Source organism: Nyctereutes procyonoides, unplaced genomic scaffold (genome assembly GCF_905146905.1).
Source record: "Nyctereutes procyonoides isolate TBG_1078 unplaced genomic scaffold, NYPRO_anot_genome, whole genome shotgun sequence".
Lineage (NCBI taxonomy): Eukaryota > Metazoa > Chordata > Mammalia > Carnivora > Canidae > Nyctereutes > Nyctereutes procyonoides.
The window spans coordinates 33,431,417-33,459,374 of record NW_026575133.1 but is presented as its reverse complement, the minus strand read 5'-3'; the positions used below and the strand labels follow the sequence as shown (position 1 = coordinate 33,459,374).

Below are 27,958 nucleotides of genomic sequence, written 5' to 3'. Positions count from 1 at the left end.
ACAAGGGGCAGAGCCCTGACCGGGCCCAGCCTGGGCGCTGTGCTGGGTGCAGGCCGGCAGGTGCAGCTCCCAGGGAGGAGCCTCATGGGCCTGTCGGGTGGAAGGTGCTCACAGGCAGTGGGGAGCAGCTCGGGAGTCCCCGCCTACCACACCAGCGCCGCAGCCACTTGGGGACCTCCTGTCCATTCGTGTCCATGTGTCAGTCGTGCCGTAAAATAAACACCCTGCTGGCAAACAGACTCTGGTTTCCTGAGGGCCCAGGACACTAACCCCCAAGGACCTGACGCAGGAGCCCCACTTACTAAGCCGTTCACCTCCCGTGCCTCTAGGTGCAAGGCGCACGAATGAGCCGCCAGCACAGAGAGACCTTTTAAATGTTTAGATTACAGATTGTACTTTCACCTCCTAAGAAAGCGTCAGCGTCTCCTGAACGGATCCCTGGCGTGTGTGAGGCAGGGAGAGCCCTGAGGTCAGCCGCCCTGGGCGCAGGCCCTGTGGGCAGCAGCTGGCCCGGGCCCCTCCTGGGTGGGGCCCCGCGTGGACTCTACAACGACCACACAGAGCTTCTGGGATCCCAGCGCCCAGTCCTTGGCTGTGAAGCTCTGGGACGTCCCACATCTCGGGTGCCAAGGGCCAGGCGGGCACGAGGCCCCCGCCAGCGGGACCAGTTCAGGGGTCTGCGCGGGACGAGCTCCGCAGGACGTCCCTGTCCAGCATCACTGGGCCCAGCAGCCCGTGGCGGAAGGTCTGGAGGAAGTCGCGGGCTGCTGCGGGGTAGTTGGGCTGGATGACGTTGACGTCTCCTGGAGAGACGAGAGGGTCATGAGGAGGGCCGTCCTGCAGCGCAGGCCCAGGGTTCACACGCACCCCTCCCGGCGCGGCCCCAGGGACTGGTGGTGGGCACTGCAGAGCCCAGGCAGAGGCACCTGGACCTCGGGAGGCCTCCCCGGGGGAGGGGGTGCAGGGTGTACCCAGTACAAGGCAGGGCTGCCCGGCCCCCTCCTCTGCGGAAACCCCGTTCCCAGAGCAGCCAGCTGTGCCTGCCACGTCCCCATAGCCACAGCCCCGGGGGGCCTCCGCGGCTCACCTGTGCCCGTGAGCACCTTCACCTTGTGGGTCTTCCCCAGCCTCACCGCCACGTGCTTCAGCACACGGGTGATGTCATCACAGGCTCCGTCCAGGCCGTAATGCTGCACATACCTACAGAGACCAGGGGTCAGGGCAGGGAGCCGGGCCAGGACACCCCCCAGAGCCGCCGACATGCACCCTCCCACTTGGCCGTGACCACCTGTCCCAAGCCACCCTCAGGCTGCATCGTCCACCCCAGTCCCGAGCAGGCCCACGACCTCCAGACAGCCGCCCACGGTCAGGAGCGAGCGCCAGCGTCGGCAGCACCAGCTCCGCCAGGGCCTGAACAGGTCGGCCTGGCACATCTGCAGCCCCCAGAGCAGCACAGGATGACAGAGCACCCCCCACGGCCGAGGACGGCCGGGGGCTCTCGCACCCTCCCCGTGCCATGTGTCGCGGGCCCCGGGCCGGATGGGAGAGGCCCAGCACCCGGCCGGACGCGTCCGACCCCCAGGGCTGAAGGAGACCAGCCTCGTCTAAGCCGCTCCCCGAGCGCCGGGAGCTGCACCCACACCCCTGCCGGGTCACTGCAGCCTGGACCTCCCGACAGGCAGGGGAGGTGCTGTTACCCACCTCCGGGTGTACCGGGGAGGGCAGGCACAGCCACGTGGAGAGTAAGACCTGGCCCAGCCCCCCGCGGGCCTCGGGGAGCCTGGGTTGGGGTGTGGGAACCCCAAGGCCAAGGGCGCCAGTGGCCCCAGGGCGCTCTGTCCTGGCAAGGGGGGCTGCCTCTGGGTCAGCTCCCCACTCACACGCAGCCGAGACTCCGCAAACTCCAGAAACGCTGCAGGGCCGCAGAGGCCCGAGCACACTCACGGCCCCAGACATCAAAGCCATGGAGAATGTGGACAGGCCCCCGCCACCGCCCGCGTGGCACCTAGAGACCCCGGAGCCCGTGGGGTCGTCGGGCTGTGGGCCCCAGGGAAGGGTTCCGGAAGTCTGCCAGCCTCGCTGGCCAGGGAGGCAATTCTCCGAAGCCAGAGGCCAGGAGGGGCCGCGGCCAGTGCTCACGCAGCACCGCGAGCAGGTGGACGGGGCACAGGCAGACGACCGCCCCAAGCAAAGCCCGAGAGCTTGTGCAGGAGCTTAGAGATCCCGCCGCCCCCAGACAGAACTCCAGGAGCCTGGCATCCGGCAAACTCCACCCAGCACACAGCAGGACCGTCGTGAGGACGAGACCTGGCGCTCAAAGTCTGGGTGGGGGGGGAGAGGGGGGTGTTAGCGGAAGAGACGCCAGACTGCTTCTTGCGGCCACATTCCACGTGGTTACAAGGCCAAGTGGAGAGAAGATGGGAACACGGTCCCAGTCGGACTGTGGAGCCGCGCCGGGAGACACGGGCAGGTCGACACGCAGGGGTGCAGGGGCAGGCCCACATGGGCAGCAGCCGGGGCCAACACTCCGGAGGACGGAGGAGGCGGGAACCGAAAACAGATGGAGAAATCACGGCTGGAAATCTGATAAAAGCTACGACGCCACAGTCCTAAGAACCCCACAAACCGTAACCCGAGGAAAACGCCAAGGAAACCGTCACGGGCCTGTTGTCATACATGGCTCAGAAGCCCGATGAGAAACTCTTAAAGCAGCAGGAGGAACAGAGACGAACGTGACCGATGACCCATCAGAGACCACGGGGTGACAATGCGATGCCATGACGTCCTTCCAGAAAACCGCGGTCCGTCTAGACCCTCCGGCACGGGGCAGCTTTGCAACACAGACGTGAACTAAAGGCTCCTGCAAACCACCCCAATTGGAAAGAATTCAGCAGCAGCAGCCCCGCCTCGCGACAAACATCCCAGGAAGTCCCAGGGGATGGTGACGTACACGGAACAGGCGCGCCCACCAACCCTAAGGCGATGGGGAAAGGGCGGAGGTTTATTAGACCTGAAGTCTCTGTCTCCCTCAGGTTTACAAAATATGTAAAAAGACGGGGGATCCCTGGGTGGCTCAGCGGTTTAGCGCCTGCCTTCGGCCCAGGGCCTGATCCTGGAGACCCAGGATTGAGTCTTGCATTGGGCTCCCTGCATGGAGCCTGCTTCTCCCTCTGCCTGTGTCTCTGCCCCCTCTCTCTCTCTCTCTGTCTCTCATGAATAAATAAAAAATAAAATCTTAAAAAAAAAAAACTTAAAAAAAAAAAAGACACTGAACAACAAAAACCCAAAGACCCAGAGAAGAATGGAGACGTGCCACCGTAAGGGGCTGGTGCTCACGGCTGTTCCTTGAACGCTGAGGCAACGGCCTCTAGACGCCACTGATGACGAGCCGGGAGATGGGACACAGGGACATCGTGATTGTCCACTCAGTGCACCAGAGGCCAAAGAGAGACACGGAGGAGCAAGGAAGGGAGACAGGCAGGCAGACGCAGAGGAGACAGTAGGAGCAGGGACAGGAGGCCCAGACAGCAGGACGGCGGCGGGGGGAGCCTGAGCGAGGGGCAGGGAGCCCGACGCAGGGCTTGACCCCAGGGCCCGGGACCACGACCCGAGCCGAGGGCACACGCTCCACCGACGGAGCCACCCGGCGCCCTTCCCGAAAGGCGACATATTTAACCCCAGCGTCAATCATCCCGTTACATGTAAACGGCCCAAAGACCTGAAATAAAAGACAGAAATGGTCAGATTGGATGAAAAACAAGACCTCGCCGTCTGTACGCGGTCTGTGAGAAAGACACTTTCAATAGAAAGACACAAATATGCTTAAAGCAAAAGGTCAAAAAGAGATGCAGCGCTTGGACACCATCCAAAGCCGGAGTCACTGGGCACCTACCAGCCGAGGCAGACGTCAGAACAGAGCACGGGGAGGGTCAAGGCCGTTCTGAACGACCACAGCATCGAATCGGGGACGCGAAGACCCGCGCGCCTTGCAATGGAGCTTTGAATACACGAAGCGAACGGACGTGGCCGCAGGGACAGACTGACCAGTCACAGGTGGACACCTCGGTACCCCCTGTCAACGACTGACGGCAGAAACAGAAGGAAAGGCAGCAAACGAGCAATAAGGAAATGATAAAGGTCGAACGGTCATCATCAATGAAAGGGCGAGCTGGTTCTTGGTGGAAATCCGCAAAACTGATGAACCTCTAGCAGGGCGTCCTGGAAACATCCAGCTCATCCTGGTGACGACAAACGGACGTGTCGGCCTGTACCGCGGACAGCACGTGCCAGCCACCAGGAGCCACCCGTGCCACAATGCACAGGAACCCCAAAGCAGTCACGTTGAGCGCAGGGAACCCAACAAGAGCGTCCAGGCCGTGTGACTCCATTCACAGGACTCAAGCGACAGACCAAAGGCAGGTGGTCACCAGGGTGTGGCGTGCGGGGTCTGGGGACCCCTCTGCAAAATGGGGGAAGGAAGGGGCAGGAAGGAGCGATTGCCCCAGCACACAGAACACTGCGGGGTTTTCTTGACTGTGTGACACTCAAACGTGTCAGGCTGTACGTGATGTGCAGAGTTCGTCTAAACGCCTTAGGCTGCTACGTCCCCTAATTACATTTGCACGGGAGGAGAGAGAGGACCGGCCGCCGCCCCACACCCTGCACTCACCCAAAGAGCTGGTGCCTGTTGAGGGTGTAGAGAAGGTAGTCGGCCAGGGTCTCCTCCCCGACAAGGTGGTCCAACACGGTTCCTGGGACCAGGAGGCCAGTGTGAGCTCTGAAAACCAGCCCAGCATCGGCTCTCCAAGGCCCCGGGCCTGACGGCTCTGCCTCGGCAGTACACCGAGAAAGGCAGGTGCTCCCCAGGCCATGGGGAGCGGGAGTCAGAGCGGTGGCGGGCCCGCGACTGCTGGGAGCTAGGGCCGCACAGGCTGCTTGGCCTGCTCGCCCAGCACAGCCCTGAAGCATCTGCAACGGCCACATCCAGAAAGGGAGGCCCCCCATACCAGGCCTGGCGGCCCCCCTCAAAACCCCCCCACTTACCACATAGGGCCAGCTTCAGGCCCATCTCCACACTTTGGATGCGAGGGGCCAGCACCCCAGGAGTGTCCAGCAGGAACATGAGGGGCCGCTCACAGACCTGTGCACACAGAGGGCGGTCGGACAGCCGCTCCGCCCAGGCGTTGTAGGGTGGGCCCAGCACTGAGGCTCTGAGGGGGCCCTGGGGCCCCGTCCTGATGGTTCATCCCTTACAGGAAGCTCTCGGCTTCCCCACAGGATCAGTTCCCATTGAGTTTGGAGAATAAATCAGAGCAACAGGCGCCAACAGCCCCCGTCTTCCCCTCCCAGGGCGAAAAGAGCAAGCGTGGACAGGCTGAGCAGAGCCCGAGACAGTGGGCCTAGGTGTGACCGTGGGCAGGCCTCAGGCTCCCCCATGCATTCACCAGGGTGAGAGCACGCCCTCCCGCAGGTTTGCAGTAAGGGTGCTGCGGTGCCCGGCACGTGGCAAGCACTCGGGGAATGGAGCGGGACGAGGCAGGCAGGCCACCCACAGCCCTCAGGAGGCGCCAGGCGTGTGCACGCGGAGCTCTACACCCAGCAGCCAAGGACTGTACCTGAATTCTGGACATCACAGCTCTGGTGATCCCGGGCTCCCCGCCCACCCTGGTAGCTTTTCCTGCAGGATGAAAAGCGGCTGTCACATGCAGTCAACACACAAAGCCTGGCAGACAAGCTGCAGAATGAGAAGTGAGACACATGGAAACCGACAGAGGCCCACGTGGACTTGATTCAGTTTGGCTCCAAAGTAGGTCACGGCAGTGACGCTTCAAACCAGGAACCAAACCTCGTCTCCGAGACCTGCTGAGGGACAGGCAGGCAAGTGCCTGACCGTGGAGGTCCCAACGGAGCTGCTCCTTTCAGCACACCAGCCACCTCTGTAAACCTGCCCCCAAGGGACCAGAGCAACTCAAGAGTAAAGAGATACACGTGTCCATCAGTGGACTCGCAAAGAAGCCAAAGCTGGTTTATAAACCCAAAGGAATATACTTCAGCCTGGAAAAGGAAGGAAATCCTGGCACTGCCCGCAGCGTGGATGGGCCCTGAGAACGTTATGCTCAGCGAAAAACATCCAACGCCAAAAGACAGACACTGTGTGATGCACTCATGTGAGCCACCAGACCGTCACGGCTGCCGACCAGCAGCAGACTCGGAGGGGCTGGGGCCAGGGAGAGGGCGTCCGTCATTGTTTAAAGACTTCCAGTTGGACGCAGCGGCAAAGTCTACAAATAGTGCGGTGGATGCACAGCCCCAGATATACTTAATGCCACAATTTTTTTAAAGCCACAATCTTTTTAAAGCCATGATTAAAGAAAAATAAACTTAAAAACATAAACAATTTGACAAGTCGATAACGAGCACCAAAACACCATCTAAAACAATGGTCCAGGTGTGTGCGCTGGGTCGGGGTGAGTGAACAGACCGTGCGTCGCTGGTGTGCAGCCGAGCCCACCTGCGCTTGGTGCTGACCTGTGGCGCTTATTGGAAGAGGGAAAGGCACGGGGGGAGTAGAGCGGCTGCAGTCAGGGCGGCCTGGGAGGAGGCCACCCCAGCTGCCTGCCCCCCAGGTCATCCCGCACCTCCCGCCTGACACCAGGTCGCGTCTAGGCTGCGGCACCTGAGGACAGGTGTCAGGCGCCTCGGTGATGGAGGAGGCAGCCGCCAAAGAGCACGCAGGTCACCTGCGCGGGAAACCCTTAACGCTTCACGTCCAGGAGAGAAGACAGGTGCGACGAAGCGCGCCGCAGATGACCCGGCCTCAGCCTTCAACCTGGCGCCAGGCAGTCAGGTGGTCCCTTCGGGCCGGGGGGCGCTGGCTCTGGACGTCCTGCCCGCGGCCAGAGGAAGGGGGGCTGCTCGCCGGGGACACGAAGGGCCCACGCACCAGCTGCGCGGCCGCAGTACCTTTCCTGAGGTGCTGTCTCCTGAGCGCGTTGATGAGGGAGGACTTGCCCACGTTGGGGATCCCGATCACCAGGGCGCAGCACTCCAGGTTCTGCAGGGGCGCAGCGGCCGCGCGGGGTCACGGTCCGCCCGCGGCCCCGCCCACACCGACCACGCTCCGCCCACAGCACGCTTGGCCACGCCTACAGCATCCTTGGCTCCGCCCACTGTCCTGGCCCCGCCCCGCCCACTCCACCCACTGTCCCACCCAGACCACCTGCTGCCCCCCACAGCCCCGCCCACGACCCCGCCCACTCCGCCCACGCCCCCAGGCCGGCCAAAGCCCCGCCCACACCGCCCTGACCCTGCCCACGCCCCCAGGCCATCCAAAGCCCCGCCCACAGTGTCCTGGCCCCGCCCACTCCGCCCACGGCCCCTCCCAGAGCCGCCTCTGGCCTGTGCACCGGCCTCGCAGGGAAAGGTCACCCTCGTGGAGGCCCCGCCCACCTCGGCAGGGCCACCCCGACCCTTCCTGCCGCCAGCACAGGCGGGTGGAAGCAGGGCCGGCCCCCCCCCAGCGCCTAGACAGGGAGCCCCAGGCCCAGGCGAGGAGTTCTGGGCCATTCGCGCCCCGCAGGGGCCTGCTCCACCGCGAGGGGCCATCCCACAGCACGGGGCCCACGACCAACCTCCTGGCGGTGATAGCGGTGGCTGCTCTCCACCAGCCCTCTGACCATCGGGATGACCTGCAAGGGACAAACCACACGGAATCGGGCTACTTCCTGAGCTTCTGAGCTTCTGGAAGCGGTGGCCTCCCAGGTCCAGCGGGGGGGGGGGGGGGGGGGGGGGGGGCACCTGCACCCATCATCAGAGAGCAGGCCATGCCTCAGAGGGAGACAGCTGTGACCACAGCCACCTTCCACAAAGAGGCAGGTCAGCCAGTGAAATAGTCCTCAGAATAACTGCAGAAAATGCGGCCCCAGAGCGTCCAGCAGCTCGTGGAAGCTCGGGCCCCTGAGTGCACACTGGCCCGGCGCCCCAGGACCCCCAGGGAACCCACGGATCCTCTCCAAAATTCTGCTTCTTGTGAGAGCATGAGATAATCTCTGGGATTTCTGACCTGTATTTAAGCAAAAGCATTAGAGTGTGAAACGGAGGGGCACCTACCTGCTGGATATTCTCATCCCTTACACAGTTGGTGAAAACAACATTTTTCAGGCCCTCTTCTTCTAGGTGTTGTATAATTTTCTGAAAGAGAGATTTCCATTTTAAATACCAAATGCAAATACGGGTGGTGTGATATGCTAAAATCAAGGATCTGAGAGGGAGGTCCCCACCCCCACAGGGCCAGGCCGCTCAGGGCCACTGCAGCAGGATGGAGAAGAGTCAGGCTGTGGGGGGGCGGGGGGGGGGGGGGGCGTGCAGGCAGGGAGTAGGCGGGTGGGCGGGCAGCAGAGAGCACAGGAGTGGCTGGCTCCCCCGTGAGGGCAGGAGGGAAGTGCCCTGGCCCAGCCCCATGCACTCCAGGCTCCAGGGGGGATGAGGGCCTCTCAGGGCTCAGGCCCCCCCATGTACTAGGAGCCCCCTCCAATGTGAAGTGCTACAGCTCTGGTCTCCATTGCTGATCTTGTTACACCCTAGCTCCCCTGCACGCTGAGGCTTGAACCTAATCCAGTCACAAAGTATATGTAGTGTTTTGAAAGCCCAAATGTAAACTAAGGCAAGTATGAATTCACTCTTTTTTTTTTAAGATTTTATTTATTCATGAAAGACAGAGACAGGCAGAGGGAGAAGCAGGCTCCCTGCGTGGAGCCCAATGCGGGACTCGATCCCAGGACCCCAGGATCACGCCCTGGGCTGAAGGCAAACGCTCAACCACTGAGCCACCCACGCGTCCCTGAATTCACTGGTCTTTTTTTTTTTTTTTTATTTATGATAGTCACAGAGAGAGAAAGAGAGAGAGGCAGAGACACAGGCAGAGGGAGAAGCAGGCTCCATGAACCGGGAGCCCGATGTGGGATTCGATCCCGGGTCTCCAGGATCGCGCCCTGGGCCAAAGGCAGGCGCCAAACTGCTGCGCCACCCAGGGATCCCCGAATTCACTGGTCTTAACATGAAGCAAATGCAGTGCAGGAACCCTACTTTTTAAAACCAGTATGGGGACACCTGGGTGGCTCAGCGGTTGAGTGTCTGCCTTCGGCCCAGGGCATGATTCCGGAGTCCCGGGATCGAGTCCTGCATCGGGCTCCCTGCATGGAGACTGCTTCTCCCTGTGCCAGTGTCTCCACCATTCTCTGTGTCTCAAATGAGTAAATAAATAAAATCTATAAATAAATAAATAAAAATAAAACCAGTATGATATTGTTTGATCAGCTACCGACCTAAAAAGATGACCCATGTCTGCTTATATATTTTAATCATTCGTTAGATGATGCAGATCAAGGTACAGGCCACAACAAAGACGTATTTGGAGCCTCACTCTGAAGTGCATCAATCCACGATGGACGTCCCGAGCCGGCACCCAGAGGCAGACATGGGGTCGCTGCTGGGGGCCTTGCCTCTCCTCTGCGGGACCTCTGCCCCAGCAGCACCTGAGAGCACCTCCCAACGTGGGGAGACAGAGCTAGGTCCCCAGGGTAGGTCACCTCAGTACCCAGCATTCTATGAAAATTAGCATTTAAGGGCAGAAGCAATCACTGATTATGACTCAAGTCTCAGCCAATAAAAGCCAAGCTTGGGACAAATCTGCACAGCAGGATGGCTTTAAATGACCCCAGGTGCCGGCCTGTGGATTCTCAATGAACAAAGGACTCCTGTGGCTTCAGGATTTGATGTTTCCCAGGAAACCTTGAGACAGAGGCTTGTGGCTGGGGTTTATTTTATTTTTTTAAGATTTTATTTATTTATTCATAGAGACACAGAGAGAGAGAGAGAGAGGCAGAGACAGAAGCAGGCTCCATGCAGGGAGCCCGACGTGGGACTCAATCCAGGGTCTCCAGGATCACGCCCTGGGCTGCAGGCGGCACCAAACCGCTGTGCCACCGGGGCTGCCCGTGGCTGGGGTTTAAGTAGCTCAGACCTAATCAACTAAGAAATCTGAGCTGTGGGCGCTGGTGGCTCAGTCGGTTCAGCATCCATGTGTCGTGTGTGCGTGTGCGTGTGTCTGTCTGTCTCTCTCCACATGGTCAGCAGGGAGTCTGCCTCTCCCCCTCCCCCCTCTCCCCTGCGTTCTCTCTAGCACACTCTCTCTAAAATGAATAAAATAAAGCTTTTTAAAAAGAAAAGGAAGCCCAAATTGCATTCTTGGAACAAAAATAAAACTGCACCAACAGCCTGAACACAGCCTGGCTGGAATCCGCGAGGTCTGGGACCTGCCCTCTGGGAAGGCTTTGACCCCCACAGCAGGAAGAGCAGAGCTGCGCGCTCGAAAACAGCGGGTCCAGACCTTCAGGTTTCTTGTACCTCTGTGACACCTGGCAAGGCCCTGAGCTGTGGAGTTACTTCGGGCCTCCCCACCCTTCTAGCGTCCCAATCACTGGATGTGCAGTGAGGGCACCTGGGGCACACGTGGCCGCCAGCCCCACAGAACTTCTGAAATGCAAATCATTAAACTGCAATATGATATAAGCATCATTCCTGCATCATTCCACATCCCAAGTGCTCACGGCCACACGGGGACAGAGTCCACGCTGTGGGGCACTGGGCTCCGCCTTACAGCCTGGCCACTTCCCATGGGAGATGCCCATTTGGTCACTGGGACCATAAATTAAACATTGGAGGCAAGCCTGTCATCCTGAGGGGCCATGTGAGAATACCTCCGCAAACAACGGGCTGTTTGCCAAAGCAAGCCTGCCCAGGTGGGTCACCAGCGAGACGGCTTGCAGTCCGGGCGCAGCAGCCCGAGTGCTGCCAGCATCGGGGACGGGGACCCTCACCTGCTGCTCCTTCAGATCCGCCAAGTCCATTTTGTTGAGGACCAGCACGTGAGGCTTAAGCCCGAGAGCTTCCTGAAACAGGGGGTTGCGGCCTGAAAGTGGGATGTGGCAGAGTTAAGGCAAAACTCCTTCAGCCCTTCACCAGCCCACGAACTTCGTCTGTCTCGTTACGCAGACTGCCCACGGCCTCGGGAGGGACCGAGCCGAAGGAAGCCCGGTCTCCACGCAGGGGCGTGCCCCCAGCCAGCCTCTCTCCAGGCGCTAGGACAGCAGCCCTGGCTCGGCCCTCCCGGCGGGGGACAGGACCCCGTCACCGCCACGGACCCCCGCAGACACGCAGGGCAGGGCTCCATGTGCCTTCTCAAACAGGAAGGACGGTGCAGAAACAAAACACAAAGCTCGGTGGAAGGTTTTCTAGCTGCTCTTTGTTTACTTGCCAAGGCACATCAAGTTCAAAATAAATGATATCACTCCAAAAAAGCGGGTCTGGATCCCTGGGTGGCTCAGCGGTTTAGTGCCGCCTTCAGCCCCGGGCATGACCCTGGAGACCCAGGATCGAGTCCCTGCATGGAGCCCACTTCTCCCTCTGCCTGTGTCTCTGCCTCTCTCTCTGTGTCTCTCATGAATAAATAAAATCTTAAAAAAAAAAAAAAAAAGCGCATCCGGTAAAGCCCTGACTAGTGTATCTCAAACTACTGCTACCCGCTGGTCACGCCTAGGAGTGGCCGGTCCCCCACGCAAGCCTCCCGGAGGCTCTGCCTCCTTCAGCACGGTGAGGCCCCTCTGCCCTCAGCCAGGGACCTTTGGGGTCAGGACAGGTCCCACTGGATGGGACCCTAACACAGGCAGGAGAGGCCCTTGCTTTAGTCTCCTGAACAGTCGGCCCCCGCTGGTGCTGCACCTCGTGGAGGCCTGGTGTGCAGCTCCCGAGGCCTCCGGCACACCCCAGGTCCAGACGCCAGTTACAGGCCGTGCCCTCACCCACACGAAAGGACTTTCCACAAATCTCACCGTCCCTCAAGGGTTAACCAATCCTGTGTAGCTCAGAAGAGCAAAGCCTCAGACCTCGTCCCAGGGCCCCTGCCCAGCCTAGGGCTCCCCAAGCCTGGAGAGAAGCGCAGCGGTCTAGAAACCAAAGGACAGATGTCCGCTCACTGTGCGCTGACCACGGGTTTATCGTTTCTGATCATCCAACACACGAGCGCCAGCAAACACCCTGACCAGCAGGGCTAGCCCGCAAACTGACGTACGGAGCCTACGGTAAGTAAACTCGGTACATTAGTCCAAAAGTTCCAGAGCCTTGAAGCCGTGAACCCGGCCCCTCCTCCGCGACCCTTGAGCTAGTAACAACTGTCAGCCCAACGCCGTCATCACAGAGAATCCGAATTCATGGCTCAAGCACGGTGAAAACCAAGTCCGAGAAGGAAACTCATCGAGGAACAAGAGCAGCAGGTCTCGCCATTCAGGCCTCAGGCCGGAGGAAGGCCGGCGGGCTGCGGGCCGGCACGTCCAGGGCGGCTGCAGACCCCACCTAGAGGACCCGCTGCTGGACTGGACTGGACTGGACTGGACGGCCAGGGCCGCCAGGCAGGGGCTGGAGACAAAGATGCCACCTGGTAGCAGCGGGGAGCTTCAGAGAACACAGGGCCTGGACCCCATACCGCACACTCCAGTGAACTGGTCTGGAAAGGGGCCCAGGCCAGAGGGTTTTTTAAACCTCCAGAGAAACTCTCGTGTGATGCGGGCTGAGAACCACTGCTTGTAATGCCAGTAACCGAGAGGGGTCTCGGCCCCCGGGGTAGCGGACGAGACCAGAGCGGACAGCAGACCCAGGAGGATGGAGACCAGGCTGCGGTCAGGGATGCCTCTGGCCGTCCTGAGCCCAGTCAGGGAGAAGGCCCCGGACGACTCTAACCCTGCACCCAATCCCAATGGCGCTGGGGCCGAGGGAGCCCAGCATCTTTTAAAAAAAGATTTTATTGATTTATTCATGAGAGACACACAGAGGGAGGCAGAGACACAGGCAGAGGAGAAGCACTCCCTGCAGGAGTCCCAGGCAGGACTCGAGCCCAGGACCCCGGGGGGTCACGGCCTGAGGCGAAGGCAGACACTGCACCCCTGAGCCCCCCAGGCGTCCCAAGCATCCAAGTCTGGATTTCAGTTCAGGTGGCGACGTCAGGGTCAGGAGGTGGAGCCCTGCATCCACGGCACGGTTGGTGGGCCTGAGATCCTCACTCCTCCGTCCCTCCCAACTCCAATCAATCGAAATCATCTAAAACTAAAAAAAGTGCCACTCTCCCTCCATACCCACATTTTGCCAACCCAGAAGCTCTCCAAACCCTGTCTTTTTAGCTTTTTATTGAGGCTCCATCATATAGGCCTGACTAATAAATCCCCGGCCACTGGCAACCGGTTCCAGCTCGGGCAGCCCACTCCCCAGGCAGGTGGTCGCACCTGGCAAGCGGCCCTCAAACTTGGGTGACTTAGGGCCTCCCCAAAGTCGCCTCCCCGCCGCGCACCCTCCGCCCACACTCTCACCACCCAAGAAGTGCCCTGGGTTTGCCAACCAGGGACGAGGCCGACCCGGGCCCCCGCGGCCCCCTCCGCCCGAGTCACGGAAGGATATCCGGGCGTCGTGCACCTCGATGACGCAGTCCACCAGCCTCAGGCTGCCCTGCATCTTCTTCAGCCCTGGGCGACAGGGGGCGCGTGAGCCCCGCGTGCGGGCAGCCGGGGCCTGCGAGGGCCTCCGCGAGCCCGACCCACGGGGCACCCCCACCCGCCACGCCGGGCGCGCCGCGCAGGGGGGAGGGAAGCGGCACAGGGACTTGCTGGGACTCGGGGTCGCCCCGGGTGCAGACAAGCAGACAAGGACAAGGAGAGGCGGGGGCAGCGGGGAGGGGGGGGGGGGGGACAGGCCGGGAGCGGGGGGAGGGGGCCGGGCTGGGGGGTACCGGGCTGGGGGCGGGGGGGACAGCTGGGCGGCGCAGGGGGTGCAGCCGGGAGCAGAGGGCTGGGGGAGGGGCCTGGGACAGTCGGGGGGGCGGGGGCGCAGCTGGGGGCGCAGCTGGGGGCGGCAGAACCAGGCCGGGGGCGGGGAGGGGGACTGGGCTGCGGGGGGTACCGGGCTGGGAGAGGGGGAGGGACAGCGGGGAAGGGCAGCGCGGCGGGGTGGGGGGGCCGGGGGCGGGGGGCAGCGCGCGGAGGGGGGGCCGGGCGGGGGCGGGCCTGGGACGGCCGGAGGGGGGAGCAGCGGCCGGGGCGGGGGGCGGCAGCGGGGGCGCCGGGCGGGGGGCAGCGGGCCGGGGGCGGGGCGGGGCGGGCGGACCCGGCCCGGCGCCCCCCGCGCCTCACCCTTGGCCATGTGTCCCGGGAACCAGCGCGCCACGTCGCGCCCGCCCAGGGGGAAGCTCTCCCGCCAGGCGGCCCCGGCCACGCCGCAGAGCGCGCGAGAGGCCAGCCTCATGGCGCCGTGTGCCGAGCGCGCGGCGGAACCGCTTCCGGACGGACTCCCCGCGGCCCCGGCCCGGCCCGACCCGACCCGACCCCGCGGTTCCGGGGCCTCCAGACACCGCCGCGCGGCTCGCGCGTGCGCACTACGCCGCCTTCGGGGACGCGCGGGCGGGCTGGAGGGGCGGGGCCTGGAGGGGGCGGGGCCTGGAGGGGGCGGGGCTACCGGCCGACCTGCGGCCTGCGCTGCCGAGTCTCGGTTTACGCGTTTTAAGGAATTCACAGATACATTAACGCTCTTTACATTTAAATTCTTTGTTTTTTTTTTTAAGATTTTATTTCCTCATGAGAGACACAGAGAGAGAGAGAGAGGCAGAGACCCAGGCAGAGGGGGAAGCAGGCTCCATGCAGGGAGCCCGACCTGGGACTCGATCCAGGTGTCCAGGGTCACGCCCGGGCTGAAGGTGGCGCCAAACCGCTGAGCAACCCGGCTGCCCCCATTTAAAATCTTCTAATCCGGGGGGGATCCCTGGGTGGCGCAGCGGTTTGGCGCCTGCCTTCCGCCCAGGGCATGATCCTGGGGACCGAGGATCGAGTCCCACGTCGGGCTCCCTGCATGGAGCCTGCTTCCCCCTCTGCCTGTGTCTCTGCCTCTCTCTCTCTCTCTCTCTCTCGTCTCTCATGAATAAATAAATAAAATCTTTAAAAACATAAATTAAATAAATAAATAAATAAATAAATATCTTCTAATTCGGGATGCCCGGGTGGCTCAGTGGTTGAGCATCTGCCTTCGGCCCAGGGTGTGACCCCGGGGTCCCGGGATGGAGTCCCGCATCCGGCTCCCTGCAGGGACACTGCTTCTCCCTCTGCCTTTCTCTCTGGGTCTCTCATGAATAAATAAAATCGGGCAGCCCGGGTGGCTCAGCGGTTTAGCGCCCCCTTCAGCCAGGGAGACCCAGGGTCGAGTCCCACATCCAGTCCCACGTCCGGCTCCCTGCATGGAGCCTGCTTCTGCCTCTCTCTCTCTCCTCTCTGTGTATTCTCATGAAGGAATAAAATCTTTAATAAATAAATAAAATCTTCCAGTTCGTCCCTAGGTGTATTCTAAGTGTAGCATGCCTCAGTTGTCCCCTGCCACTGACCCCTTTTTACAAACTTGGTTATAATTTTCAAATATTTTACATGTAGCCTACATTATCTAATATCCCCCCCCTTTTTCAAGTGCTCTAGGTCTTTTCTTTTTTTTAGATTTTATTTATTTTTTTATTTTTTATTTATTTATGATAGTCACACAGAATGAGAGAGAGAGAGGCAGAGACATAGGCAGAGGGAGAACCGGGCTCCAGGCACCAGGAGCCCGATGTGGGATTCGATCCTGGTCTCCAGGATCGCGCCCTGGGCCAAAGGCAGGCGCTAAACCGCTGCACCACCCAGGGTTCCCTTATTTATTTATTCATAGAGACACAGGAGGGGGGGCAGAGGCACAGGCAGAGGGAGAAGCAGGCTCCATGCAGTCGTAGGACTTGATCCAGGGTCCCCAGGATCAAACCCTGGGCTGCAGGAGGCGCTAAACTGCTGTGCCACCGGGGCTTGCCCTCAAGTGCTCTAGGTCTTAATACTGACAGCAGTCCTGCTCCCTAGACTGCTCCCTCCTGAGCCCCCTGCACAGACATAAACGAGGTCAGGTTTCAGCTTGAACACAGGGCAGGATCACGTCCTGGAATTTGGGAAACGAGCTCCTCGAGTTCCAACCACTCCTGGTTCTCAACACAGAAACAACTCTGCTGTGATGGTCTGACACCTGCCAGTTGTCAGCACTGAACATCGCAGGGACCAGGAGGTGAGTGCTCCGGGGGGAGGACAACGCAGTCCCCCCACCACCACTGAGAGGCAGCGGCCACCCTGCTCACCTTTATCACCCAGATTCGGCTCTAGGCTCGATGCCAGCAGGACAGATGACTGCCCCTGAGGGAAGCGGCAATCTCTCACAGCCCTGGGACCACAAACACAGGTGTCCACGCAAAACCACTCGAGTGACACAAAGCAGTGGACACACGTCCAGAACGCTGGGGCAGGGGCCATCTGCCCCCTTGGAAGGGAGGAAGAGAAGGGCCCACAGGGAGCGTGCTGGGGCCCAGGGCATGTCCAGCACCATCTGGGACTGCAGAAGAGCCCATACGGGCTGGCCCCAAGACCCCCCTTCCCCACACATGTACACTCACCCTGGAGCCAGCGCCCCCGCCAGTCCCCTGGAGCAGGTCACAGGCTGGAGCCAGAGGTCTGAGGAGGGGCAGGAGACGCTGACAGCCCCACCCCCTGCAGCACAGGGTCCCAGCCTCTGCTGCTCCTGGACCTTCCTCCAGAGACTGGGCAGTTATTGACCTTGACCTACATTGACCTCTAGGCATTTTGTCCTTTCTTCAACTGGGAAACAGCGGCACTTTGGTCCATTCGCTGGGACACTTTGAGGATGCAGCAAGGGAAGATGGGGTCAGCTGAGCAGGGCACCCAACACACTGGTCAGCACCCATGGCATCCAACACACCCAACACTGCCCGCTCACCCTGACACAGAGCTATCCCACCCCCTCTGCACTCTGGAGGCCTCATTTTTTATTCGCATCCTCTAGAAAACCTCTTGCCCCAGGTCAGGACAGAGTGCCCCTGTGTGCTCATGTCTCTGCACTCTCTGGCTCTCACCCAGCCCACACAGTCAGCCAGGCCTGAGCACCACCAGTGAGAGCTCAGGAGCGCCTGAAGATGCCCAGGACGAGGGGCAACCACAGCACCCACAGCACCCACAGCCCAGGGGAGGGGACACCGGCCCTGCGGTGACTCAGGCCTGAGGTTTAAGGACGAGGAGACACGGAGGCTTTAACACACTTTATATGCATGCCCTCAGCAGCAGCAGTGGCATCCTGGGTCTCATTTCTCCAAGAAGACCTTGCACTCGGCTCAAGCTCGGCCCTGGCCAGACTCAGTGATAGATGTGAGAAATGAGAGCTGCCCCCAGTCACCACAAAAGGCAGGCTGTCATTGACATCCCCGAATCTCAAGCCCGGCCAGATGCTGTCAGAGGAATGGATGGTGTCAGCCTCCCCCTGGCACAGGAGGGGCGGAGCAGGGCTCAGAGCTGGGGCCCGGGCAGCTGGGCCTGGGGATCCTGCAGAGCGATGAGCCGGTCGGCCTCCCTCCAGCCAGACAGCAGAGCCCCGTGTGTGGTGGAGTAAAACGTCCGATGCGTGGCTTCCCCTGCAAACAGTATCTGGAGCTGCAAGGAGAAGCCGGGGTTAGCACAGGGTGCCAGGAATCAGGCCGCAGCCGCAAGCCTCTCACTGGCTACAGACTTGATGGCAAGTGTGTGGCTTCATTGCTCACTAGTCCCACGGAGCCCTGAGATGCTCAGGAATCAGAAGCGGGCACAGGGACAGCAGGCACTCCTGCAATCAAATGTGACTGCAAAACGGGGTGCAACGTTGAGAACTTCACCCAAAAAAACGGAGGGAAAAAAAAACAAAGACGCGGGAATTAGGAGGAAAGGAAGTAAGAAAATTTGAGGACCAGTCCACCACCCAAACAACAAAAATCCCAGAAAAGCGGGAGGAAGAGGAGGGCGGGAGGAGAAGGAGAAAAGGGAACTGCAGAGGCGCTCCCAGCTGGCCGCGCACTCACTCCCAGGACAGAAGCGCAGGGTACGGCAGGAGGCAAGGGGCTCAGGGGCTTGGTGCCCTGAGCCCGGAGCCCCAGGAGCACTCGGGACGGTGGGTCCCTAACATCTTCCACTGGGTCCCTAACATCTTCCACGCGGAGGGAAGTGCCTCTCAAGCTGGGATTTACACCCCGTGTGCGGCTCTCGGGCTACAAGCTCTTGGGGAGACGCCTCCTGTAGAAAGGCAGGGTCTGTGTCCTGCCCCCTTGAATCTGGGCAGCCATGACCACTAGGCCAGGGGAGTGTGGCCCCGGGAAGCGAGCTGCGTCCTGCTCCACTGGAACATCTGTGCCAGGCCGTGGGCTGCCACGTGGGCAGCACAGGAGCCCTGAGGAAGCCTGAGGCCTGCAGAGGCCACGGGCCGCACTGAAGTCAGGGTCCCAGCCCAGGGCCACTGTGCAGGAGAAGCAGACCCAGAGGACCCCCAGCCCAACCCTGAGTGACCCCGGCTGAGATCCCAGACAACACGGGTGAAGACACAGGGTCCCCCCCCAGCTGCCTATGGGATCTGTCAGCCTTATAAAGTGATGGCTTCCACCACGGGCCTTTAGGGGCTTGTTACATAGACAGGCCCGGACACCTGGAGTAGAAGGGGAGACAAAGAACGTGTTCACACATGCACATTTTCTCTAAAAATCTACCCCCCCCGAGTACCCCCTCTTCAGGGAGCTTCCGGAATAAGTGCTCCAATGAAGTAAGTGCACGGGGAAAGGGGGGTCCGGGGCGTCGGACAGGCTAGGCTGAAGCCGACACTGAAGAGTCCAGGCAAACGAGGCTGCAACCGAGCCCCGTGCACTCTCACTCATGCACTCACACTCAGGCTCACTTGCACAGGATCCACCTCCACAGCCCGCTCACGGACCTGTAAGCTCTCACATGGATGCACACTCACACCTGCAAACAGGCAGGAGGAGGAAGCACAGCGTCCTCGCAGGACAGGAGTGCACAGGGCCTGGGGCAGGGCACACGGGGGCACAGCGCTAAGTGCTGGGGGGGGCTACAAGCGGCTAACGCCTTCTCTGCTGCAGGCAGTCACCCTGTGATGCCGAAAACCGACAATCCAAGGAGCAACGTTATCGAACGAGCACACGTAAAGAAACGGTGATGACTTCGCTGTAGTCACACATGTCAGTGGGCGTCCCTTATCTGCGGGGACCCTTATCAGGTGGGCTGCGGGCCACGGCCAGCACCGGGCGGCCCTGGAGCACACGTGCAAGCTTTCCACAGCTGAGTGTTTTGTGAAAAGTGGCAGCAAGAGCATGTTGAGATGCCGGAGATACAGGAACAGTCTGGGCGGGGGATGCTGGGCACCCCAGCTTGCTGGGTTTGGTTACTTGGTTACCAGCATCCTCCCATGCTTAGGCTACATGCACGTAAAACCCTGATAAAATAATATGTTTCAAGATTCCCAATTTCAGGGCAGCCTGGGGGGGCTCAGCAGTTTAGCAACGCCTTCCACTCAGGTCGTGATCCCGGGGTCGTGGGATCGAGTCCTGCATTGGGCTCCCTGCATGGAGGCTGCTTCCCCTCTGCCTGTGTCTCTGCCTCTCTCTGTGTCTCTCATGAATAAATAAATAAAATATTAAAAAAAAAAAAGATTCCTAATTTTGAACAGCACAGGGACCCAGCCCCAGGGGTCCCGGCCCCCTCTCGCCCGCCTCACCTGCGCCTCCGCGCCGTCCTCGGGCAGGGGCCGCGCCAGCCGGTCGATGTCCTCCCCGGTGCTGCCCACTGCCACGTAGCTGTAGGAGCCCCTGGTGTACGGGGCGCTGTGCCAGCGGGAGCGCAGCACGCTCCTGGGCGCGGGGAGCCTGGAGTTTCCTGCGCCCAGAGACGCGTGTCAGCGCCGCACTGCTGCTCGCCTGGCCCCAGGGCCGCTTCCCTTCAGGACTCAGCAGCTTAAAACGAGGGAAACCACCCGGGAAGAAGACCCAGCCCCGAGCGTATGACCAGAGGCTCTGCGTGTCTGACGGCTGCGCCTAGCTCAGGACTCCCAGCAACAGAAAAAAGAAGTGGAAAGTGTCCACAAAGCTGTTTCAGTCCCTTAGAGAGGAGACCTCCGAGGGACCCGCTAAGCTCAGGAAGGCCTGTCCCTGGAGGGCCAGAGCACCAAGCTCAGCTCCAGGCAGCTCTCGAAGCTGGGTGCCCGTCGTCCAGAGATCAGCCCGCGAGGGCCCTGGCGGTGGCCCAGCCACCCGTGCTCAGTACCTGTCACCCTGCGGAGGACTTGGGTCAGAGACAGAAGCACCTCCTCATCGGTCAGAGTCTCCATGAACTCAGACTCCAGCCCGGCGATGAACCCGCAGAGGACGTGGACAGACCTGTGTGGGGAGACAGCCCTGAGACGGCCTGTGGCCGGGCCCTGGACTGGGCACCCACAGCGCCCGGGGCAGCTCTGCAAGTGTGGCTGCAGGTCCCCGGGGTTCCAGCACCGAGCTGCTGCTTGCTGCTTCTACTCCATCCACACACACACACACACACGCTGATGTGCAAGGGCCACGGCGCGTGAACGGGCCCACCCTTCGCAGACGCGGGGCCACCGTGCAACCCGGACTAGCAGGCCCGGAGCTCTTCCCACCGCACACACGGTGGAAACAACGCCAGATGCACCTGAGAACGTCCTCCACGAAGCAGCAGAAGTGATGAACCATATCAAACCTCTCGAGCGCACGGCTCTAATACCCCGGGTGACCAAACGAGATGCGGGTGGGCGGCCCTTGGGCAGCACCTGACGCGGGGCAGCAGCCGTCGGGACGGCCCTGCGCCGAGGGCTGAGCCGCCTGCTGAGTCTCTGCTCCGTCTTTACCGGAAAGAACGTGGTTAGTGTTCCAGCTCGGTGTCTGGCTGACGTTTTCTTGACACCGAGCAGCGTGTCTGTCACGAGGAAAACAACTGCAAGTGTTTCCTGCCAAGGATGAAACTGAAGCGCTCACTCGAACATCACATTTTAGAAAACTTCTATCTGCCGCCAGCCGCTCGATAGGTTCCAACACCAAGAGACGTTTCTGAGACCCACGGTGACGTCGATAAATCCCATCGTTTGATATCGTACAGTGAAAAGTCGCAACATTCGGAAGACGGGGCGCTCGGCTGAGATCCCCGCGCGGCGCAGGGCAGGCGGTGGGTCCTAGCGTCCCGCGCGCGCCCGGCCGAGGGTTCAGACCCCGCACGGCGCCCAGGGAGCCCCCCCGTCCCCGCCTGAGCTGTGGTGCCCATACCCACAGTCGTCTGGGGCTCTTGACCCGGCTCCCCTTCCCAACCACGTGTCTGAGCGGAGACTGTCGTCGACTTCACGTGGAAGGAAGCTCGGCACCACCGCATGCCAGCAGCGGGACAACGGAGCCTCTGCTATTGAGCCAGGCCGTAAAGACAGCAAGAGAAAAGCGCAGCATCGCCACTCTCCTCACTAAAGTTTGTTTTAGAGATACAGTTATTTGGGGGCGGCTGGGGGGCTCCCTCCGTGCCGCAGGCACACTCCAGGCCGAGGCCCCGACCGGCTGCCCGCGGGAGGCTCCTGGTGCCCCACGGCGGCTGCGGCCCCGGGCCCTCTCGGCGCTCCGGGGCCCTCCACGTCCCACCCGGAAATCCTCCACAAACATCTCCTGGGGATCGACGCGCTGCTGGACCCTCAGCCGAGCCCCCGCCCACGAGCCAGCCCCCCGGGGCCCACAGCTGAAGCCTTCGCAGACAAACCCAAGGATCGTACATACTCAAAGGAAGGCAGGACCCAAAAGCCAATGAGCTTCTTGAACCAGACATCCTGCAGCTGAGAGGCGACGTCCTCCAGGGGCGACATGTCCTCCCACACCACCTGGATGTGCTGGCAGCCTGGCTCCCAGAAGGGCTCCTCGAACTCCAGGAAGATTTTATTGTTCGTCCCAAAGCCCAGTTTCCTGATCGCGTCGGCCTTCTCGGTGGGCAGTGGTGGCTCAAAGAAGGTGTCCACGTGTTCCTTAAGAAAACCTGGAATTCACAGGTGCACTCACCTTACACCCCACAAATCTCTCAAGTGGAATCGCCAGCCACAGGAACCCGCCCGGAGGCCCGTCAGAGGGGTCAGGCAGGGAGGCTGCCCGAGACCACGTCCGCAGAGACCCACGCCAGCCCCAGCTCGTCTGGGCTCCCAGGAATTGGGCTGGCCCCGGCCCTCGGGACTCAGCCTCGGGAGCAACACACCGTGGAGGGACACGGAAGGCCCCGTGGCCACCAGGTCAGCCAGGGACCGTCGGCACGGCCCCCCAACCCCACCCCCAATGAGCCTGTAGGACAATTTCTCACTTCTAAACCCATCTGCCTCTCAATGTCTGCAAACGGTGCTGCTCTGGATTAGTTGGGAGCAGCATCACAACCTACGGGCTTTTTCCAGAAGCTACGTGAAAAATGATCTGCGTGGCAGAAACAGTTCTGGGCCAGAGTGAAGCCAGGAGACGGAATGTTTAAGGCACAAGCCAGTGTCCTTAGGACACAGATAGTGTGCAAGTCAGTGAGTAAAGGACAAACAGCCCAACAGGGAACAGACCCACAGAGGCCGTAGAGACCCACGGAGGGGTCTCCGTGCCCTCCACAGGCCCGTCAGGACCCTCAACCGGGCAGCTCCCGCTACTGCAATTTGTGCCTCAGATATATTCACGCGAGTGCATTTAAATGCACATGGAGGGCAGCCCGGGTGGCCCAGCGGCTTAGTGCCGCCTGCAGCCCAGGGCGTGATCCTGGAGACCCGGGATCGAGTCCCACGTCGGGCTCCCCGCGTGGCACCTATTTCTCCCTCTGCCTGAGTCTCTGCCTCTGTGTGTCTGTGTGTGTGTCTCGTGAATAAATAAAATCTTAAAAAAAATAAATACACATGGAAATGCTACATAAAACAGGAAAAAGTGAAAACCTCAATTTCCATCAACTTTAAGTAATATTAAGCAATGACTCCTACATGGAAGAAAACGCTGAGTGCCTAAAAGGAATAAATGTGACAGGTGTCCTGGCTCCTTGTGAACAAAACCAACAGGCGGCAATGCACCTGCGGATCACAGCAGGGCCTCAGCAAGCACGCACTCCAGCTGCGAATGACACCGACATGGGTGCCAAAAAAAAAAAAAAAGACCGATAGATTTCTATGTGCTCGTCTGGAAGGACTGACAAAAGTCTTATTCACTAAAAAAAAGAGGGAGCGGCAAACAGAGCAGCAGAGGACTGTGTTAACACGTCCGGTGGGATTCCGCGTGTGGGAGAAAGGACGTGGGTGCTGAGCAAGCTCGCCCCCAGCCAGCGCGTCCTGAGGGGACCCCAGAACCCAGGCTGCAGCCACCAGGGGTGGGCAGACCCTCGCTCTGCACCTCACATCGGCTCTGGCCCCTGCTGGCTTTGTGACCTTGCACGATTGACTTATTTCCGTTTGCGTCTGTCAAACAGGGTGGGACATACCCGTCCCCAGCTGCCTGAGGGTAAATGAGATGGCACAGCACGGCCTGGCCTTCAATCCCGTCCACCTTTTGTCGAATCGTCAAAAAGCCTCTGTCTCCAGCATCAGATCTCGGATTAAACAGAAGCACACGCGTGCCCCTTCCTCAGCTACGGCAGGGCTGAACCTGAGACCCGGCTCTCACAGCCTGCTCGGTCTCCCAGAAAGCACGGCTTGGTGAGCGCCTGCAGGCAGTCCCAGCCTTTCCAGAAATGACCTCGGGAGGAGCAAGACACGCACGTTCTCTTACTGGAAAACTCAACTCCCAAGCAGCAACCGCTACAAATCGCAGCAGAGCAATCCGTGTGACACTAGATGAAAATGGGAGCCAGGCCCCAACACTGCGGAGCCTGCTGGGCAGGGGCAGAGCCGGAGGCCGGGGCCCCCGGGGGGCGGGTGGCCTTGGGGAAACCCGCGGGGAGGACGCGCTTTACCTAAGGGCACGGTGACGATGACATGATGCGCAGGGAAGCAGCCTCCGTCCTCACACTCCACCAACACCGGAAACGTCTCCCCAGGAGACTCGGCCTCCTGGAAGGACCCGTTCCAGTGAATGGTCTTCACAGGCTTGTTAAAAATGATCATATCCTCTGGCAAGGAAGCCGTTATGTGGTTTGTGAGGCCCTGATAACCCCTAGGAGAGACCGGGGCGGGGGGGGGGGGGGGGCGGTGCTGTCAGAGGGGGCTGTGGAGGAACGCACGGGCCCCCCAGGGGTCTCCAGGCTGCCTCGAGTACCGCTGCCCTGGCTAAAGAGGCTCACGGGAGCACGAGCCAACGGAGCTGTGAGAGAAGGACCCCCCTCTCCCGCCTGGAATCCTACTTCTGATCACAAATGATCAAGGAGCCTTGGGGTGATGCTGGGGAGCCCAGTGGGACCGCCCTGCCTGGGTGCATGGGTGGGGGGTCCCAGGATACAGAAGGGGCCTGAGTGCATGGATGGGGGGGGCCCAGGGTACAGGAGGGGCCTGGGTGCATGGGGGGGGGCCCAGGGTACAGGAGGGGCCCGAGTGCATGGGGGGGTCCCAGGATACAGGAGGGGCCCAGGTGCATGGGGTGTTCCAGGGTACAGGAGGGGCCCAGGTGCATGGGGGGGTTCCAGGGTACAGGAGGGGCCTGAGTGCATGGATGGGGGGGCCCAGGGTACAAGAGGGGCCTGGGTGCATGGGGGGGTCCCAGGGTACAGGAGGGGCCTGAGTGCATGGATGGGGGGACCCAGGGTACAAGAGGGGGCCGGGTGCATGGGGGGGTCCCAGGGTACAGGAGGGGCCTGGGTGCATGGGGGCCCAGGCTACAGGAGGGGCCCGGGTGCATGGGGGGGTCCCAGGCTACAGGAGGGGCCCGGGTGCATGGGGGGGTCCCAGGGTACAGGAGGGGCCTGGGTGCATGGGGGTCCCAGGGTACAGGAGGGGCCCGGGTGCATGGGGGGGTCCCAGGGTACAGGAGGGGCCTGGGTGCATGGGGGTCCCAGGCTACAGGAGGGGCCCGGGTGCATGGGGGGGGTCCCAGGCTACAGGAGGGGCCCCGGTGCATGGGGGGGGTCCCAGGCTACAGGAGGGGCCCGGGTGCATGGGGGGCGAGCACCTACCCAGGAAAGGTGCAGTCCAGCCCGGGCAGCACGGTGTACTCCCCGAAGGGCGCCAGGGCCACGAGGTCCATGCTGTGGGTTCCGCTCACGCAGCACTCCACGTTGAGGAAGTTGTGCATCAGGGCGAGCCGCAGCCTCCTGGCGTCCTCGCGGTCCGTCCAGCCGGCCGCCAGCGCCCTGAGCGCGCCCCTCACGTACTCCCCGACGCTGGGCGCGGGCGCGGCGGCCCCACGCACGAACTCGCGGGCCTGGTCTATGAGGCTGTGGAACAGACTCGCCGTCTCCACCACCAGCTCGCGGCTCACGCTGACCCCGGAGCTGGCGTAGGTCACCGAGGGCAGGCCCACGTGCCCCCCCGTCTCCCTCCGCTGGTTCTCCTGCGACAAGTCCTTCTCCCGCAGCAGCCGGTGCTCGGCCGCCAGCTCAAAGACGGGGTTGCCGCGGGAGGGCCCGTGGATCCAGTGCGCGCCCAGCTCCAGCACGACACCTGCGGGGCAGCAGACGGCCGGGCCTGCGCCGAGCGCTCCTCCCGGGCCGCCTTCCCCAGCCCAGGCCTCGTTCAAGGGGCCCCTTAGCCCTTGAGGGGGCGCTGGCCCGCCCCCGCCCTCGGAGGGCCCCCGCGGAGCGGGCAGGGGCAGCAGGGGTGCCCGAGGGGGCGGCCGCGGGGCCCGGCTCGGCGGGGATTGGGGACCGCGACCTTGACCCGAGGCGCGCGGTGGGGCGCACAGGCCCTCGGGGGGCTCGGGGTCGCTGAACCCGGGCGCAGGCGGGCAGCGCCCGTGGGGCTCCGGCGCTGGGCTCGGGGAGGGGCTGCGGGAGGCGGTTACCGAAGCTGCGCTCCGAGCGGATGCGGCCGCCGGCGCGGGCCGTGGCCTCCAGGACCCGCAGCTGCGAGAAGGCCGGGTGCGCGCGGAGCCTCTGCGCGGCGCCCAGCCCCGCGATGCCGCCGCCCACCACCAGCACCCGCCGCCCGCGGCCCGGCCGCGCCCCGGGGCCTCCGCTCCACTCCATCGCGCCCGTCCACGCCGTGCGTCCCGCCGCGGCGAGGTGCGGAGAGGCCCGAGGGGAGCGGGGCGGGGCGGGAGGCGGGGCGATGGGGAGGGGCGGGGAGGGACGGGGCCCCGGGCCGCCGGCAGCCGGAGGGGGGCGCGCGGAGGGACTGGAGGTGGGCGGGCTGGGGGCGGGGCGATGGGGAGGGGAAGGGGGGAGGGACGGGGTGGGCCCGGGGCCGCCGGCAGCCGGATGGGGGCGCGGGGAGGGACTGGAAGTGGGACGATAGGGGAGGGGAGGGGAAAGGAGGGGGGCGGGGAGGGGAAGGGAGGCGGGGCCGGGGAGGGACGGGGTGGGAACGGGGCCGCCGGCAGCCGGCTGGGCGCGCGGGGAGGGACTAGAGGGGGATGGGAGTGGGTTGCGGCTGGATACGGGAGGGGCGGGTGGCGGCACAGGAAGGCCAGGGGCAGGGGAGGGGCGGGGAGGGGCGGGGGGGCACGGAGCGGCCAGCCACCGGATGGGGGCGCGGGGCCAGGAGGGACAGGAGGGGGATGGGAGGGGGCAGGGCTGCCTAGGGGGACGGGAGGGGTGGGTGGGGGCAAGGGAAGCCCAGGGGCAGGGGAGGGGAGGGAGGGGGCGGGGCGATAGGGCGGGGCTGGTGGGACCACCGGCCGCAGGGGTGGGGCTGGGGCTCGAGGCGGCAGGTGCAGGGCAGTAGGGGGACGGAGGAGCGCGGGGCCAGGCCAGGCCCGGTGGCGGCCGTGCCACGTGACCTCTTGTCCTGGAGTTGCGGCCCCCGTGAGTGGCGCCGGGGTGCGGGCTGCAGGACTGGGTGAAGGCGAGCGCGCTTGGCGGGGGTGTCCCGGCGTCGGCCTGCGCGCAGGAAGGGGCCCGAGCCGCAGCCCCGCGGCTGGGCAGTCTGGGCAGCTGTCCCCGCGGACGGAGGCCACGAAGCAGGCGTGGAAAGGCGCCCAGAAGGTGGAGGGCGGGCCTCGCTCCTGCCCCAGGAGAGCAGCACCTTGGGGCCTCATGGGGCCTCGGGCGGATTCCGAGGGTGGCGGCGGCCCAGGGTGGCACGGGGAGAGCCTGGCCCGTCCAAAGTGGGGCTGAGGGACACCTCTCGGCGGGGACGCCCTTCTCCGTGTACACACGTGTAATCCACATAAAGTACAAAATTCAAGAGAAGAGGTGAGGGGAGAACTTTCTCGCACACGCCTGGCCCCTGGTCTGGGAGCGTTTAGTGCATATCCTCCTGATTCGGGAAGGTCTGGTCTCTACTGTCTTGCAGGGATTACAGAGCTTCTGCCAAACGCTTTCCTGGGACACCACCCAGGGCGTGTCATTCCTTGCCGGCCACGTCCAGATCCGGCCACTCTCGCCCAGCGGGAGGCTTCCGTGGACTTTCCGTGGCTGGGACAGGAGGCCTGCAGGCCTCAGGACCACCCCTAAGTCAGCCGCAGCCTGGGCAGGTGGTCCTTCTGTCTGGGCCCCCCCCTCCATCACCCAGAGGACTCCCTGTTCCCTGGGGGGCTGGGCCTCCTCCCCCAGCTCTTGTCTTTTCTTGGTTCCTCCCCTGTTTGGGTGAAACCCCGGCAGACACGCTGGGAGGTCATTTATTTAATGACATTGGAAACCGGAAAAATGTCTTGGTTTTGCCCTCACACTTGATTTGTAGTTTGCCTAAGCATAGAACTCTAGGTTAGGGACGCCCTGGGGGCTCAGCCGTTGAGCGCCTGCCTTCGCCTGGAGACCCGAGATCAAGTTCTGTGTTGAGCTCCCGGCCTGGAGCCTGCTTCTCCCTCTGCCTGTGTCTCTGCCTTTCTCTGTCACTCATGAATGAATAAGTCTTAAAAAAAAAAAAAATTTTAAAAGAACTCTAGGTTAGAGACCTTCGG

The 27,958-nt window shown here is 62.2% G+C and overlaps 2 protein-coding genes across 3 annotated transcripts; both read right to left on the bottom strand.

Moving 5' to 3' along the window:
• Window positions 1-364: 364 nt before the first annotated feature.
• On the bottom strand, window positions 365-14,441 carry MTG1 (mitochondrial ribosome associated GTPase 1). 2 transcript variants are annotated; one of them, XM_055300296.1, is made up of 11 exons: window positions 14,232-14,441; window positions 13,416-13,568; window positions 10,878-10,969; window positions 8,110-8,190; window positions 7,632-7,688; window positions 6,964-7,054; window positions 5,616-5,677; window positions 5,044-5,140; window positions 4,670-4,751; window positions 1,088-1,200; window positions 365-803 (listed from the first exon to the last, which is right to left on the bottom strand). In XM_055300296.1, the coding sequence occupies exons 1-11, from the start codon at window positions 14,341-14,343 to the stop codon at window positions 670-672; spliced, it is 1,074 nt and encodes a 357-aa protein (XP_055156271.1). In that variant the 5' UTR covers window positions 14,344-14,441; the 3' UTR covers window positions 365-669. The 2 variants fall into 2 exon arrangements, with proteins under 2 accessions (XP_055156271.1, XP_055156272.1); XM_055300297.1 differs by having other exon boundaries at window positions 10,878-10,982; window positions 13,504-13,568.
• Window positions 14,442-17,194: 2,753 nt separating this feature from the next.
• Window positions 17,195-26,151, bottom strand: PAOX (polyamine oxidase). The gene is made up of 7 exons (XM_055300632.1): window positions 25,901-26,151; window positions 25,074-25,560; window positions 23,922-24,121; window positions 21,746-21,998; window positions 20,244-20,356; window positions 19,699-19,856; window positions 17,195-17,597 (listed from the first exon to the last, which is right to left on the bottom strand). The coding sequence occupies exons 1-7, from the start codon at window positions 26,082-26,084 to the stop codon at window positions 17,454-17,456; spliced, it is 1,539 nt and encodes a 512-aa protein (XP_055156607.1). The 5' UTR covers window positions 26,085-26,151; the 3' UTR covers window positions 17,195-17,453.
• Between the last annotated feature and the right edge of the window lie 1,807 nt (window positions 26,152-27,958).

Bases quoted from the DNA above. Each gene is read 5' to 3' on its own strand.
- MTG1 (XM_055300296.1), bottom strand. From the start codon at position 14,343: ATGAGGCTGGCCTCTCGCGCGCTCTGCGGCGTGGCCGGGGCCGCCTGG. The intron at 10,970-13,415 runs GTGAGAGTGTGG...TCCCACTTTCAG, and splicing joins CCCAGGGCACTTCTTGGGTG to GCCGCAACCCCCTGTTTCAG. The intron at 804-1,087 runs GTGAGCCGCGGA...TCGTCTCTCCAG, and splicing joins GAAGGTGCTCACGGGCACAG to GAGACGTCAACGTCATCCAG.
- PAOX (XM_055300632.1), bottom strand. From the start codon at position 26,084: ATGGAGTGGAGCGGAGGCCCCGGGGCGCGGCCGGGCCGCGGGCGGCGG. The intron at 21,999-23,921 runs GTAAAGCGCGTC...TGTGAATTCCAG, and splicing joins CATCGTCACCGTGCCCTTAG to GTTTTCTTAAGGAACACGTG. The intron at 19,857-20,243 runs GTACTGAGCACG...CTCTGGGCGCAG, and splicing joins AGTCCTCCGCAGGGTGACAG to GAAACTCCAGGCTCCCCGCG.